The 17,203-nt window shown below is 41.7% G+C and overlaps 1 protein-coding gene across 10 annotated transcripts in view; it reads left to right on the plus strand.

The window, feature by feature from the left end:
• LOC147015436 (actin filament-associated protein 1-like) overlaps nucleotides 1-17,203 on the plus strand; it is a 196,914-nt gene that overhangs the window by 128,846 nt on the left and 50,865 nt on the right. For all 10 annotated transcript variants that reach the window (XM_085850195.1, XM_085850187.1, XM_085850190.1 and 7 more), the window contains 6 exons: nucleotides 2,680-2,788; nucleotides 4,003-4,098; nucleotides 10,315-10,556; nucleotides 11,034-11,213; nucleotides 11,537-11,629; nucleotides 15,299-15,395. In XM_085850195.1, the coding sequence (XP_085706321.1) occupies nucleotides 2,680-2,788; nucleotides 4,003-4,098; nucleotides 10,315-10,556; nucleotides 11,034-11,213; nucleotides 11,537-11,629; nucleotides 15,299-15,395 (817 nt within the window). The remainder of the gene's footprint in view (nucleotides 1-2,679; nucleotides 2,789-4,002; nucleotides 4,099-10,314; nucleotides 10,557-11,033; nucleotides 11,214-11,536; nucleotides 11,630-15,298; nucleotides 15,396-17,203) is intronic.

Genomic DNA, 17,203 nt, shown 5'->3' on the forward strand with positions numbered 1-17,203 from the left:
GGTCTCAACCTTGGCTGTCCATTGGTGTGCCGATGGCTGTGCGCCCCTCTCTGTTGGTCACTGGCTAGGCATTCTGGGATAGGCGAGTTCCAGGCTGTGAATCTGAGAGAAGATGAGAGCTTTGATTGTCCCGGCTGTAAGAGAAGGATGATGGTCTTGGCTGTGTATCTCAGAGAAAAGAGCACATAAGGCGTTTTCATCCTGCCTTATCTAGCCAGCCCTCTCACCACCTCCTGGTGCAGGTGTTGCACATGTGCTGCCCATGTCCCGGTTGTGCGAGGAAGCACACGTGAACTGCCATGCTTGTAAAACCTCATGTTTGAGGCTTCGTGGTAACACATAATGGAACATCCATTGTAGAGTGAAATTTGTGGTATAAAAGTGCAATGGGTGTGATTAAAGGTTAAAAGCAGGAGGGGAGATGAGAGAAGGACAGACACGAGGATAAAGGATGACAGTGAATCCAATAAAACATACAATTCTGGTCTATGCGAATTGGGGATTACAAACACATATACTGACACTCTTTAGTATATAACTACTGAATAATTTACCCCTCATTAACAGTCAGTCCTTTTTATAAAATATATATATATATATATATATATATATATATATATATATATATATATATATATATATATATATATATATATATATATATATATATATATATATATATAAAATTCTTGGTTGCTTAAAGCAATGGGAGGTGTTGATTAATTTATATAAACTGAGCCACCTGGGTTTATTTGATGAGGTGAAAGCTGATTGGCTATTCCCTCCATTCACAGGTGAGAGATGTGGGTGGGTCTTTCTTTATTATTTATATATTGACTGCTTTTGACATTTGCACGTGGTACATGCTTGGGAGCCTCATTAGTCTGCATTGCTGTCTGCGCTGTCGCTGATGATTCGCCAACTCAGCAATGAAACCGGTTTGGCAGCTGAGGAGGTGTGTATTATTGGGATTGTCATGTGTGTACTATTTGTGAATACCTTTATAACTGTGGAAGAACTCTGGGAAGGGTTTGATATGGCATATCACTTACCTTGTGTAGGCCTTCTTGGTTGCTTTACGCAGCAGTTTTGGCTGGAGGAGCATGGTAGGTGTTAATTTATTTATATAATTCTAGCCACCTGGGTTTAATTGATTAGGTGAGAGCTGATTGGCTATTCCCTCCATTCACTGGTGAGAGATGTGGGTGGGTCTTTCTTTAAGAGATATATATATATATATGTATTGCATATGTTCCTTCACTTTTGGTGTCAAACTGAGATATTGAAATATGTGTAATGTACTTATAGCTTTTGCTGGATTTTAGAGGAATTTGAACTTTTAACAGAATTCCTCAGATGAGCCTATGTGCTGAATTACTCCGTAGATTAAGGTGCAAGCTTGAACGAGTCTCTCTCTCTCTCTCTCTCTCTCTTTCTCTTTCTCTTTCTCTTTCTTTTTCTCTTTCTCTCTTTCTCTCTCTTTCTCTTTCTCTTTTTCTCTTTCTTTCTTTTTCTCTTTCTTTCTTTTTCTCTTTCTTTCTTTTTCTCTTTCTTTCTTTTTCTCTTTCTTTCTTTTTCTCTTTCTTTCTTTTTCTCTTTCTTTCTTTTTCTCTTTCTTTCTTTTTCTCTTTCTTTCTTTTTCTCTTTCTTTCTTTTTCTCTTTCTTTCTTTTTCTCTTTCTTTCTTTTTCTCTTTCTCTCTTTCTCTCTTTTTCTCTTTCTCTCTTTTTCACTTTCTCTCTTTTTCTCTTTTCTCTTTTTCTCTTTCTCTCTTTTTCTCTCTCTTTTTCTCTTTTTCTCTCTCTTTTTCTCTTTTTCTCTCTCTTTCTCTCTCTTTTTCTCTCTTTTTCTCTCTCTTTTTCTCTCTCTTTTTCTCTCTCTTTTTCTCTCTCTTTTTCTCTCTCTTTTTCTCTCTCTTTTTCTCTCTCTTTTTCTCTCTCTTTTTCTCTCTCTTTTTCTCTCTCTTTTTCTCTCTCTTTTTCTCTCTCTTTTTCTCTCTCTTTTTCTCTCTCTTTTTCTCTCTCTTTTTCTCTCTCTTTTTTCTCTTTTTCTCTTTTTCTCTTTTTCTCTCTCTTTTTCTCTTTTTCTCTCTCTTTTTCTCTTTTTCTCTCTCTTTTTCTCTTTTTCTCTTTTTCTCTCTCTTTTTCTCTTTTTCTCTCTCTTTTTCTCTCTCTTTTTCTCTCTTTTTCTCTCTCTTTTTCTCTCTCTTTTCTCTCTCTTTTTCTCTCTCTTTTTCTCTCTCTTTTTCTCTTTTTCTCTCTTTTTCTCTTTTTCTCTCTCTTTTTCTCTCTCTTTTTCTCTCTCTTTTTCTCTCTTTTTCTCTCTCTTTTTCTCTCTCTTTTCTCTCTCTTTTTCTCTCTCTCTTTCTCTCTCTTTTTCTCTCTTTTTCTCTTTTTCTCTCTCTCTCTCTCTCTTTTTCTCTTTTTCTCTCTTTTTCTCTCTCTCTCTCTCTCTCTCTCTCTCTCTCTCTCTCTCTCTCTCTCTCTCTTTTCTCTCTCTCTTTTTCTCTTTATCTCTCCTTCTCTCTCTCTTTTTCTCTTTATCTCTCCTTCTCTCTCTCTTTTTCTCTTTATCTCTCCTTCTCTCTCTCTTTTTCTCTTTCTCTCCTTTTCTCTCTCTTTTTCTCTTTCTCTCTTTTTCTCTCTCTTTTTCTCTTTCTCTCGTGTTTTTTTCCCTTCAGGCAGTGGTTGATGTGGTTCAAACAGTCCCTGTAAGGCCACGCGATGACGCATATGAAGTTGCGGACCCTTTGACCCCAGGCCGCACGCCTCAGTACATCATGTACATGAGTAAGTCATTACTGGCAACTTGCAGTTCTCACCTTTACCCTGGCTGGAATTCTTGCATGCTTACACCCACGCTGTCTGGCCTGCTTAAGTTTTTGTGCTTACTGCCTTCCTGTCAAGAACAAGTTCACTTTGTGGTGCATTGAGAAATTCCTCCAGCTGGTGAAAGCTTTTGTTAGCAAGTCCTGCTGTAGTTTTAGGCATATATCGCCTTTCTAAGTGATTTAGGAATGAAGTGTGTGATTTATTACATGAGACAAAGGTCACCATGCTGTTTGACTGTGGAAACTAAAACCTGGCATTTTACATGGTTACCTTCGTTGAAAACACAGCAGACAGGAAGCTTTTTGTTTCTTATAAGTCTACATTGAGCAATTGAGGGCTTATTTTGAATTATAAAGTTTTCTTACTGTATGATAACTCTTTTAAAAATATTTATTTAGTTATTTATTTATTGATGTTTTTGTTACTTGCATCAAATTTATTTTTGTCTGTGTTTTCCAAATATACGATGGGATATTTTAACATCCACATCACCAACAAATTGAAGAGCAAGTTTACCATTGTCTTTGAAGTTCAGTGTTCTCTGTGATTTAGTGCTCCTTGCTGGCACTGCTTCAGCAGATGTTGTAACCCTTGTAAAATCCACTGTAGTTTGCTTAAGTAAAGTTTTTGCAACAACAATATAATTACCCCCATTTTATTTCATTGCAATATACGAGAGTATTTAAATGTAAGTCGTAGGCACTAATTAAAGCACAAAATCACAAATAAAAAGGAATGCTTCATTCATTGCTCACACAAATAGCCTTTGGTTGCTCGTTGCATGCCATGGTGAGTTACCACCTACGTGGTTTTGTTTCATAGTCCTCAAACACAAAACTCATTCTTGATCATCATAAGCGATACTCGGTGGAATTAATATGGTCAACTCTCATGCCTTGTGAAAACTTTCCAATAGCATTATTGTACAAGGGCAGTTATGATAGCTCATCACAAATACCTGTATTAAAGCGTAGTCATTTAGCCCTGCATGGTCTGGTCTTTATCATCTTACGCAGTCCACACATTGTGGCTGACTCTCATTGCTTTACACGCAACCTGAGACGGGAATTGATAGACTACCTTTGTAAAGGCAGCGTGACCCGGAATTCCCCCTAAAGGGGTAGAAAAACAGTAATCATTGATATCATTGCATGTCTTTCCTTGACTGACAGATAGCGAAGGGATGGCATCCAATACACCAACAACTGATGCGTTTTATGAAGAGGCTGATGAAAAACAAGTCTTCAACTTCAATAATGAAAACAAAAGTAATGCTTCACTTTCTGATGCATCATTTTTAAGGTATAAGCATGGGGAGGGTGATGGAACCCATTGTTCAACTCTTAGGACCCCCTACATAGGAAAAGAGATAAAATGAAATTGGAGGTATATTTATATTTTTATTTCATCACTATTAAAAAAGCGAGAGAAAACAGAGAGAAACACCAAATTCTAGAGCCTTGGAGGTATTGTGGGAAATTATTGGGCATTAAGCTATGTCTTGACACATGGAATTGCAATGTGAAGAGTGTGACCGGAGGAAGCTTGGTGAGTTGGTCTATTTAAGGGTAATGGGTGAGGGACCAAAGCAGTGAGTTCAGCGGACCACTCATTATAAATATGGAAAAAAGAAAAAGGGGGGGGGGGGGAAACTGTGTGATGGTGGATCTTTATTGCTAGTAGAGGAGGTATCACTCTTAATACATAAAGCTTTAACTTTAACATTATCCAGGATTTTAAGAATTGATGAGGGAGTCCCTCCACGTACACTTTTTTTTGTATGAGGAGTTTAGGCATGTGGAGGAGCTTAGAACATGCAGAACAGACCAGGACATAACCAGGCCAAATAAGGAGGGGGGGGGGGGCACTGACAGCAGGAAAGTACAAGATAGAAGGAGACCTGGAGGAACAAAAGACAGTGAAGAATGAGAGCAAGGGGAGGGGAATGAGGATACAAAGGGTGAACCTGCTGGATACAGGTGCAAGCTCTCAATCACAGAAGTAGAAGGGGAAACTAGAGAAGAAGCAGAAATAGAACAACAACAAAATAAATCAAAGAAGGTGGTGAGGGGGTGGGGGAAAACCCGATCACCTGGAAACACGGAAAGAGGTGGGCTTTGGAACGATTAATGAGGGTCGAAAAGATTATATATTGGGGGTGATTTGAGATGATGGTGAACAGCTGTCTTGAAGTACTATAAGGAAGTCCACGACTGTTGTCTTTGAGATTAATAAGAAATAAAAAATTGCATCAGGATGAAATATTGTTTGACAAGTCCTGAATATAAAGCCAGGTTTTTGAGAAGCATTCATTCAATATGGGTATGTGTGGCTTCCAGTAAAAGGTTAGAAGAAATCTCTGCACCAAGAAGAAATGTACTGATAGACTTCTGAAATGAAGACCTTTAAAAAATAAAATAAAATAAAATAAAAAATATATATATGGTCTAAGGCTCGTAATGGAGCTGCCATTCACACATATGGACGGAGTGGATGACGAAACTGGCGAAATAAACATGGAACACAGCCACTGAGATTGGGGGAGGTGCCGTCACTTCCTGTGATACTCTGGGTATCAGTGGCATCACAACAATGCCGCCACTTTTCTCACCGTGCTTGGATGGGCATTTCTTCCTCCCCATGGATGCCAACCGATAGGTAACCAGTGAGGCTGGTTCAACATCTTTCAGAGTTCATGGATATCTTTCTGATTCATTCTCAACCAAAGCTCATGTTCCTCAAGGTTCTGTCATTTCCCCAATTATTTTCTTGCTCTCTATTAAATGACCCACTTTCACCTGTTTTCAGGAGTGTCCACTAATTTATCGATGATGTTACACTTCATTCTTGTTCTTCTTCTTCAATCTATCAAGAAGGTGAGGAAGGGATTTCACAGAAGATCCAGGTTGGAGTGGAGGAAGTAAAGGAACAGCGAGGAAATCTAAGAGTAGATAAGGTTCCGGGTCCAAATAATATGCAACCAAGAGTATTGATGGAGGTGGCTGAGCAGGTAAGCGAGATGTTAACGGATATTTTCAATGGCTCACTGGAGTCACGACAGTTCCGGAGGATTGGAGATTATCAAATGTAACACCATTATTTAAGAAAGGATCCAGAGAAGAATTGGGAAACTATAGACTTGTTAGTTTGACTTCAGTTGTGGGGAAGGTGTTGGAGACATTGATTAAAGATGGATGAGGAACCATTGAAACAAATACAAACTAATTAAAGGTAGTCAGCATGGGTTTACCAAAGGTAGTTCCTGTTTAGCAAACCTTTTAGAGTTCTATGAAGCAGTGTCTGATTGGGTGGATGAGGGAAAGGCAGTAGACATCGTATATCTCGACTTTAAGAAGGCATTTGATAAGGTACCACATCGGAGGTTGTTGGCCAAAGTGAGGGATTGTGGAGTGGCTGGTCAGGTAGCTAATTGGATTGCAAACTGGCTTCGTGGTAGGAAGTAAAGAGTGGCTGTAAGTGGGAGGATGTAAGTAGCGGGGTATCTCAGGGATCAGTACTCGGACCATCACTATTCATTATTTACATCAATGATTTGAATAATGGGGTGAAGAGTATTTCCTGCTTGTTAGCAAATATGCTAACACTGTTCATCCCCCGATGTCTCAATTCCACTTCCTTAAAGTTGATTGAGACACAATGTCCATGTGGAGCTCTGATAACCTTGCATTCATAAATGAATGCAAGACAGTTCATGGTTTTCTCCAAAATATTCACCCAAAACTGTCCCTAGTATTACCAGATTAGATGGTGTAATGGTTAGAGCATCCGCTCTGATATTTCTGTTGCCAGGTCAGGCCAGATTAAATCGGTGACTTGCTGCAGGTACCATGTAAACCTGTACTATCCTGTTTCACGGTCGGGTTGTCGGCAACTAAACCATGTCCCCCACCAGGTTTTCTGGTAAGGATGGTGTATGGATATGGATACCATTCAGGATTAAAAACAAAACTTGTCAAAGCATGGAAGATCTCCTTGTGAGCCACCAGCCATCCATATCTGTTGATGTCCTCCTGCAGTTGGGAAACCTTTTCTAGAAGGTTGGAGCCAGTATTTGCACTCCGGCCACCATAAAACACTTCATACCACAAAACACACAAAAAAAATGCAAAGAAAACTGAAAACCCACTTTGTAGGAGTACCACCTGTGCAACTACCCTTCGCAGGACAGCTCACTCTGGATGATGGATTTGGGGCAAAGCCTTCGGGACCCCTATTCTTTGATGATATGAGGAAAAGCACGGGAAACCTTCCTGGGTCGGATCAAGGTGATGTGTGTTGGGGTGGTGCTGAGGTGTCGTCCACAAGACGGCGGTCTCCTTAGGTTAACCTGAACCAGTTCCTTTGGTTGGGTGCCTGGAAAGTCCTATCCTGAAGCGAGGATGATCACCTGTCTGCTATCATCAGAGCTCCAGCGTTTTAATATCAGTAGCACTCTCTGAGGTTCAGAGACCAGATTGTGGTGAGATCATGGTGGGTGGTTAAACCTAATACAGGTCTGGTCACTGATGGTTATGATGCCAAAGGAGTTGCTGTGGCAAAGGAGATCGACCATGTGCTCGTTGATGGTCGCTGGAGGATGATTCAGAACTGCAGGGTCTTCTTGAGTGCTCAGTTTCTCAATACCGACCAGAGACTTGTTGTCGCTCAAATCTGGGAGAATGGTACCATCCCAGCCAAGGCTGGATGATGGATGGCAAGCTCAATAATGAGAGGGTGGCTGAGGAGGTTGCATACAGGCTGAGTGCTTTGGGGAATCCTGAAGAATTGTCGAGTGCCTTTAAGACTACCATCCTTGATGTTGCCGGTGAATATCTTGGAACCCACCGTCAGGCGAATAAGAACTTTGTCTCCTTCATGACAATGGATACCATTGACCAGAGTTGTAGGGCCAGGCTTAATGGCAGAGTTGAGCTATTCAGGGAGTTGAAGCATAAAACTGTACATGCGCTGAGAGCGGACAAGGAGGCCTAAGTGTGAGGAATCTGTGAAGTGATAGAGCATCACCTATGGTCAAATGATTCTTGTCATGCATGTAGAGGAATTCATGCATTACGTTCCTCCAGCCTGTCCCTCGGTGTATTGCAGTTAAAGCGGAGGTTGGTGGGCTCTTGCCAGAGGAGTCTGAAGTGAAGGCCTGCTGGGCCAGTTACTTTGAACAGCTGTGCCAGGCTGACCCACCAGCTGTTGAGGTGGATGTCAGGGGTGTACCTACCTATCCCAATTGCTGACCCTCCAATCAACTGTGAACCACATTTGTTTGTGAAAACACAGGCTGCAGTGAACTAGTTGAAAAGTAGTGAAGCTCCTGGGATCTCTGGCATCCATGCTGAACTTTTAAAGGCTGGTGGGAATGCTGTACTCATGTCATTGCAAGCAGTTCCATGCTCTATTTGGTGCACAGGCATCATCCCAACTGACTGGAAAAGGGGCCTTGTTGTCCCTCTCAGGAAAAGGAAGGGTGATCGCCAGGACTGCAACAACTACCGAGGGGTGACGCTGCTCCCTTGCTCAGATAATTATTGACCAGGTTCACCACCATCTGCTTGAGGACCAGTGCAAAGAGCAGTCGGGTTTTACACCAAAGAGGTCAATGATTGGCCGTATCCTTGCTCTTAGGTCCTCACCGAACGCAGATGAGAGTTTTGGTGGGGGCTGCTCGCAGCCTCTGTGGATCTCGGTAAATCATTTGAGTCAGTGAATCAGGATGCCCTCTGGAGGATTCTTGGTCTTTGTGGGGTACCACCAAAACTGATCAATCTGATTTCTGACCTCTACTCTGGAACTAAGAGTGTTGTGAGATGTGGTGGTTCCATCTCTCACTTATTTCCAGTTCTTACTGGAGTTTGTCAGGGGTATGTACTGGCCTCCACATTTTTCAGTGATTGTATGGACTGTATTCTGTGGAGTATGTCGGAGAGATCAAGCTGCAGTGCATTGTTTGGAAATATCAAGATCTCTGACCTTGATTTCGTAGATGATGCAGTCATTTTTGCGGAGACGCTGGATATCCTTTTGGAGGCTCTCAAAGCATTGAATGAGGAATTGGAGTTGCTGGGATTACGGGTTTCCTCGGTCAAAACTAAGATGTAGGCTTTCTTTAACATCTTGAATGCTGCTATTTGTCTGTACTGTTTGTGGTGAGGATGTTGAGGTGACGGAGAGATTCACTTTCTTTGGCAGTGATATTCATGCCTCTGCATGTTGTGAGCGAGAGGTTGATAGATGTCTGTGTCAGGCCTATGGTGTCATGGATTCACTACATTATGGGGTGTGACTCTGTCGGTACCAATGCAGGAGGACGAATGTCTGAATCTTTAAGTCCTTGGTTCTTCCAGTCTTGCTCTACTGATGTGGGATTTGAACTCTGACCAAGGATCTGAGATGGAGACTTACTCCTTCAGTACCAGGTCTCTTCGGAGAATCCTTGGCTATCACTGATCAGACTTTGTGTGCAACGTGCGGTTGCTGAGAGAGACTCAGATGTGATTTGTTACCTGTGTAGTCCACATGCCTCGTGGTTGCAGCAGGTTGATCAGCATCTCAAGGAGATGGAGATGCGCCAGACATCTGCCTGAGGGATGGTCAGACGGAGGCCCCTGGAGTACTGTGGGAAAGTGGACATCGCGACGTGCTGCTCCGGCGCATGCATCCATACGTGACCTGACCTTTGGGCCCAATGGCTTCCTCTTGCGTCAAAGTTTCTTGAAAAGGAACTCGTATTATTATTAACTTGAAGTCAGTTGGATGCTTTTGAAGGAAACTTAAAAGCCTTGAATGAATTATATTCATTAGAAGTTTGGATAAAATCGTTTTGTGCAAAAGAAGATCAAAGGCTTAAGATATATTAATTGTGATTACTTAGCTCTCGCTATGAAGTTAACAGCAGAGGGTCAAGCATCTGTTACATAGGGAAGTGGTCCAAGAGAATATTATGTCTTTCTAATAGTGATGGCAATTTATTGGACAGAATGGATTCCATCACTCTGTAAAAGAGGAGTTCGAGCAATGAGATGATGCTTGAAGAGATCTGAATGATCCCCTTTCTTTTGGAATGAAAAAAACTATGGGCATGCTTCCACAAAGATGGGAAACTGACATGTGATAAAAAATAAAAGCTTGAAAAGACAGCCAAGGATGTGAGAGAGCTTAGAGGTGCATCGTTTAAGGACTATGGCTTGAATCCCATCGGGACGATTGGATGTATTAGTTTGCGAACTCGGAAGGGCTTTGTGAACATTTCTGATGATAAAACAAACAGGGAGAAAATGCAAATATGTAAAGATGGAAAAATTTTAATTGCTTGATGAAATATGTTCGTGCCATTAATAAAATGTGCTTATATGTTAATATCACGTACAAGGTACGTTTTGAAAATTTCATGGTTTGTCCATGTATTTACAACAACAACAACAACAACAACAACAACAACAACAACAACAACAAAATAATGTTTCCTTCACCAGAGGGGGATTCAGACATGGCGAGCAGCTCATATGAATCGTATGATGAGGAAGAGGAGGAGGAGGAAGATGATGAGGGTACTTGTGGAGACCACAAAGACTCAACTATGACACGCCAATGGCCCTCTGAAGAGGCATCAATGCACCTGGTTAAGGACAGTCGAATATGTGGTTTCCTCCTGCGCAAGAAACGCTTTGGCCAGTGGTCTCGGCAACTTTGTGTCATCAAAGAAAACCGTCTGCTGGTGAGGCCTTTGCGGGGTCAAGGGTCATGAGATATAAAACCTGTAAGAAGAATTTTTTTTTTATTTCATGTCTTAAGTACTTTGACTTAGACATTTTATCAGGTGTTAAATTTATGATGAGTACTTTTGTGAAAAAATTGCCTTGAAAGACTTGATTTCTCTCTTAGAGCCATAACCCTTACTTGACTGTTTTAATTTCAGGGAATTAATGTTTATCCAAGAATCATACGATAGAGTGATTAACATGATTGTTCTCTCATCACCGACTGAAACGAGGTGATCGGGCCTCCTTTACAAAAACCTTATACCAATTTACTGGCTGTATTTGCTATTCAGTGACGCATTTTTTTTGTCTAATGATATAAAGTGAACGTTTTGATGATTATCAGGTCTCGTTAGTCCCATTTTTTGAGATTTGACTATTTCCACCTGAGGTTTCACCATTTGAATGCAACACGCCCTCTGCTGCCCCACCAGTGCTATAAAAGCTCAAAGGAACAGCAACCACAGCTGGAACTTCCACTGAGCACCTGCGATGTTGCCTATGTGCCAAAAGATGGCCGCAAGCGTAAGCACGAACTGCGGTTGAGTCTGCAAGGCTCTGACTCTGTGGTGCTTGCTGCACAGAGCTACGAACAGGCTGAAGAGTGGTTAAAAGTAAGAGAACTGGTCAAAATCTTGCTCACATCGTCAAATCTATTTCAACTCAGCCTGATGATGGTTAACTAATGGTAACCATAGTAAAAACAAATGTGATTCAAACTTGTGGATGAAGAAGTGCAATATGCGCTTTAAAAATCACATGACTTCAAAAGTTGCATTTAAATAAACCACGAGTAAAAATGAGTACTTTGTTCAAAGATGAGAAAGTAAAGCAAGCTGAGACTTGTTTATTCATGTTGTAAATGCTCTGAATGGAAATGACTCCAAAAAATGCACGTTTTCACCATATATCTCACTCTGCTGTATTGATCATTCAGATAATCCAGGAGGTATGTGGTTTACCAGAAGCAATGGAAGAAATTGATTCACCATCTCCTTCATCGACTCTCTCCAGGACAGAGACAGACAAGGTATGTTGGAAGAAGTTCTTAGTCACTTCATCAATTGCATTTCATTTTGATAGTTCAAGCGAGCCTATAAATTAAAACGTATGGTTAGGATAACTTTTTTTTATGATTCAACATTGCGAGAGAAAATTCCTGATAAATGAGGATGGATATCAAATATTTTTAATGTTATACTGATATTCCTTTGAGTACATTATTTTGCACTTAAAGGAATGTCATTGTCACATTAATAATAGGACTGTGCATCCTGAAGCTCACCTGGATCAGGAGCAACAGTCACTCAAATCCTACGCAGACCTCCTTAGACCCTGATTTTTTTTTTTTTTTTAATTCATGCCGTGGACAAACTTTGGTACATCGCTGGTGATGAAGGTTGTGGTCAAGTATCATCGAAATCGTGTGTGTAGTTTCAGAGAAGAGAGAAAACACCTTTTTTTGGGGGGGGAGGTCAAAAAACCCTCATATACCCTCCTTAATGAGCACAGATGTTGATGCAGTCAATACGCCTTCGTTAGGCATCAGATCTGAGGCTTGTGGCCAAGTTTCATCAAAATCGTGTGTTTGATTCAAGCAATAATTCACAATAAATAATAACGACTTGCTCACCTATGGACACTGCACGATCGCATAAGCTCACCTCGACTAAAGTCCAGGTGAGCTAAAAATGTTTGTTGCTTTCTAAAAACATTAACTGGGTAATTTTGAATGGCTAAAGATCAACAAAAGTTGTTTGTTGTTTGTCCTTACTCATTGGGTTCTACTTCCTCTTTTTAATTCATTTAGGAAAACATGGAATGATGAAAGCCAGCGATGAAGTGATGAAAGCTACCTAATGTAAAGGCCCGGTCACACCTTGACGATTTAGCCAACGTATGACGATTTTTGAATTTTTTTCTAAAACGCTGGCACACGTTGAAGACGTTATGGGTAAGTTTTGATAACATTGAGAGCACGCTGAAAAACACTGCCATACGTCATTGTACGTTGGCTTTAAACGTTGTACTTTTCGGTTGTCCTCAAATTTTTTCATGCTTGAAATTTCACGACGTCTGCCGGCGTATGACTCACACGTTCCGCTACGCTGGCCACAAGTTGTATGCACAGTCTGCGATCGTTGACAGACGTCAACACATGCTAGTTGTAAGTTAATCATAAGTTGAGACACGCCGAGGTAATGTTTAGTGTACCCGAAACTTATTTCTAACCTATGATTAACGTGTTGTTGGCACTTTACGCGATCGTTGCCACACGTCGACAGACGTTACTTTTAAGTTACTCATAGGCTGAAAGACGTCGTTATAATGGATCGTCCTTGCGTCAGCGTCCACGGCCACGGCCAGGACACTTATTTGCAGCATTCTTCAAACTTTTCTTCGGCATGACGAGGATGTTCACACTTCGATGTCTAGCTTGGCTATGATTCCAATTGTCCATCGGCAGCGTCTATTTAAAATAGTCGAGTTTGAGCGTTTTAACACGTTCAATAGAAACGATTAAAATTTCCGAGCGCCAGCGTCAAAAAACAAAGGCGAGTGACAGCAATTTAAATCGTTCATTGTAAACAATGAAAATAGCTGAGTGGTACCGTTTAAAAGTCGTTGAGTGTAAAAAAAAATCCAATTGTTGAGCGCAAGCGTCTACTTTCAATAGTGGAGATGCAGCCATTTAAATTGTTGAGTGGCAGCCTATGAATAGCAAACCCCACGTCACCGGCAAAGATAAACTGCCGCACGACATGGATAAGTTAGGCTATCGTTGGGCATAGTTTGTGAACGCCGGCTTCACGATAATTATTCGTTGGTATATCGTATCTATAAGTAATCAAAGCGCTCTATGCACATTATTCGTTCATTGTGCATTTGTCCAACCCATTATGAATAGACCTAAATCGTAAAAACAAGCCATAGCTCATTGTTGAAAAAGCCCCATAAAAAATTAGCTGCGAAGAACTTCGAACAATGGTGAAAAGATGTCTCCTACCCGTGGTCACGCGGACGCAAGGACGATCCATCATAACCCACACCCTCCCCCTCACACTCGCCTACTACTGCCAACATGAACAAACTACTACCAATACTGATACTGATACTGATACTGTTACTGCTGACATGGACATCGACTCAAAAAGGACTCGAAAACACTGTTGGGTTCCCCTTTTATGAGCAGCATTTTTATATACCAATTCCCAAAACCGCTGGGAACACGTCTTTATATGGCAGTTGTAAGCTAGAAACACGTTTATTTTTTTTTTTTGTCGACCGGAAGACGTCATTGGAATACGTCTACATACGTCGATGTGTGTTGGGACTACGTAAAGAATTGGTTCAAAGCACGTCAAACATAAGTTAGAAATAAGTTTCGCGTAAAAAAGACATTACCGCGACGTGTTTCGACTTATGAGTAGCTTATAAGTAGCCTTTGTGGACGTGTGTAAGCGTCTGCATATCGTGTGTAAAACTTATCCCCATCACATGCGGAACGTGTGTCATACGCAGAGTACGTCGTAAAATTTTGAACATGTTTAAAATTTCTTGACGTACTCTACTTACTACGACGTATGATAGCGTACTTTAGCGTTGTACTCACGTATACCAAACTTACTCATACCGTATTTGACGTGCCCCAACGTTTTAGACACATTTTTCTTAGGTCGGCATACGCTGGCAAGATCGCCAAGGTGTGACCGCGATGTTGACACTTCCATTTCTGCGGCAGTTATGATTCGAATCGTTGTGCGTCAGCCTTTTAATAGGCTACATCACGACATCGTCGGCGATGCGTGCAACGCGCTATGCCTAAGTTAGACTATCGTTGGGCATCGGTTGTGTAGGCCGACAACAGGTTCAGCATTCGTTGGTATAAGTTAGCTATAACACAACGAAACGTTCTGTGTCCGTTACCAATGCGTTATACATAAGACCAAGTCGCTATGAATACGTCCGAATCTTTAAAAAAAACATCAAAAGTTCAACGTAAGCCAGCGTTTTACATACATTTTAATACGTTGCCATCGCTGGCTAAAACGTCAAGGTGTGACCGGGCCTTAACCTTAAGCAATGATGGCCTATTGGACTTCTTCAAATATTCTACAAGGAAGCACAGTCACAAAAACTGGCTTAATGTTCCCTCGAAATGTCTTTAAATCTTTCTGTCTGGATTGTTTCCGACATCCTTGTTTCTTTCACACTTCTTTCTTATAATGTTTTTTTTTTTCTACAATTCTCTTTATTCATTATAATTCTTGCTTTTTCTTCTCTTTCATCTCTCTTACTTTCTATTTCTCTCTTTCGTTATCTATCTCTCAAAGGAGAAGTGAATTCTTGCAAAAAAAAATTCTGTAAGGCTCACTTGGCTGCGCCTGGATGGGTTTGGGGGTAGGGGAGTGGCGGCTGGAACCCGAACCCCATCTCGGTTCCTCCTGATGACTCCATCTTTGCTCTTTACTTCTTCGGGTTCCTTCTTGGTCTTCCATTTGATTAGACAATATGACATCCTCTGCTTGCATGTCAACCAAACAGGCAAGAATTTATAGCCAAATCTGTCAAGAATGGAATTATGGGCCAGATTAATGGATGGCAAATATGTTGTCTGATTTTTGTTGATTTTTTTTTTTTTTTCATCTCACCAACAATATATTTTTTTTAATTATTTTTTTTTTCCTCTCTTCAAAAGAGCTCCTCATTGGAGAGAAACACTGTACTTGAAGATAATGGAAACAACAAGGCACCGTGTGAAAATGGTTCCATTAGTAGCAACTGTGATGGCAAAGGTAAAAATGCAGGCATGCACAAACTTGGTCAGGAGCTTTCGGGATAAGTGTGGGGTATGGGTGGGTAGGGGTGGTGGGTGATATTGATCTTGATGTTGAAGGCACTATCAGTCTTTATGTACATGTGAAGGAGAAAGGTAGGATAGCCCAGTCTTTGACAATGATCGATCCTTCACCTCTGAGATTCTATTTAAGGGACTAATCGACTATTTCATGAACTTCAATTCACTTGTAACTTATTGCGACATGGCAACGTTTTACGACTAGATTGCACAAATATATATAATTACCTCTGTCGCCAAAGGTAAACGGAGGTTATATTTCAGCCCTGTTTGTCTGTTTTTCTGTTTGTCTGTCTGAGCAGGATAACTCAAAAAGTTATGGACAGATTCAAAAGAAACTTGGTGGACAGGTTGGGTGTGTGACAGACACATTGATTTGATTTTGGTGAAGATCTGGATCCAGATACAATAATTTTTTTTCATATCCAAAGTGCTTCTTCACCATTGAGAGATGGGGCCAAAAAAAATAGATATATAGCATGATATTTCAAAACCTGTGGACAAATTATGACAAAATTAGGTGGAGGAGTTGGGTAGGTGATAACAACAAGCTGATTCGATTCAACAAGCTGAATAAGCTGACCCCAATGATAATTGAGGTAACACCGGTCAACGAGCGTATTATGAGATTAAGGATTCGTCACTCCTTAGGTGTCATTTCCCTGGTCTCTGTTTATGCTCCGACTGAGGCGAGTGATCTTACCGTGAAGGACGCATTCTACGCCACGCTCGAGTCTGTGGTTGATCAGTGCCCCAGACGAGATACACTTCTAGTCTTGGGGGATTTCAATGCATCGATTGGAACTGATAGGGATGGTTATGAGGTGTGTGTTGGTTCCCATGGGTCAGGAACTATGAACCAGAATAGCACTAAGTTCCTTGACTTTGCAAGAAGTCATGGACTTAGGGTGGCTGGTTCATGGTTTCAGCGCCCACAAGCTCATCGCTGGACTTGGTATTCCAACGCTGGCGGTGTGGCAAAGGAGATTGACCATGCCCTCATTGACGGTCGTTGGAGGATGATCCAGAACAGCAGGGTCTACCTGAGTGCTCAGTTCCTCAATACTGACCACAGGCTTGTTGTAGCAACTCTAAAGCTGCACCTTAAATCCTGGAGAATGGTACCATCCCAGCCTAGGCTGGATGTTGCCAAGCTCAGGGATGAGAGAGTAGCTGAGGAGTTTGCAAACAGGCTGAGTGGACACTTGGGGGGTCTGGGTGCTTTGGGGGGTCCTGAAGAGTTGTGGAGCGCCTTCAAGACCACCGTCCTTGATGTTGCCGGTGGATGTCTTGGAACTCACCGCAGGGCAAAGAAGAATTTTGTCTCAAGGGACACTGGATACCATTGACCAGAGTCACAGGGCCAGGCTGAATGGCAGAGCTGAGCTATTCAGGGAGCTGAGGCGTAAAACTGTACGTGCACTGAGGGTGGACAAGGAGGCCTATGTGCGAGGAATCTGTGAGGGGGTAGAGCATCACCTGTGGGCAGGTGGTTCTCGTCCCGCTTACAGGGGAATTCGCGCATTACGTTCATCCAAGCCCATCCCTCGGAGCACTGCAGTTCGAGCAGAGAGTGGTAGGCTCTTGACAGAGGAGTCTGAAGTGAACGCCCGCTGGGCCGGTTACTTTGAGCGGTTGTACCAGGCTGATCCCCCAGCTGTCGAGTTGGACGTCAAGGGTGTTACAATCCCTGTTGCTGCCCTCGAATCAACTGTGGTCCACCTACGCTTGTGGAAACGCGGGCTG

Source organism: Eptatretus burgeri, chromosome 12 (genome assembly GCF_056783735.1).
Source record: "Eptatretus burgeri isolate ZD-2024b chromosome 12, Ebu_testis_v1, whole genome shotgun sequence".
In the NCBI taxonomy this organism is placed as follows: domain Eukaryota; kingdom Metazoa; phylum Chordata; class Myxini; order Myxiniformes; family Myxinidae; genus Eptatretus; species Eptatretus burgeri.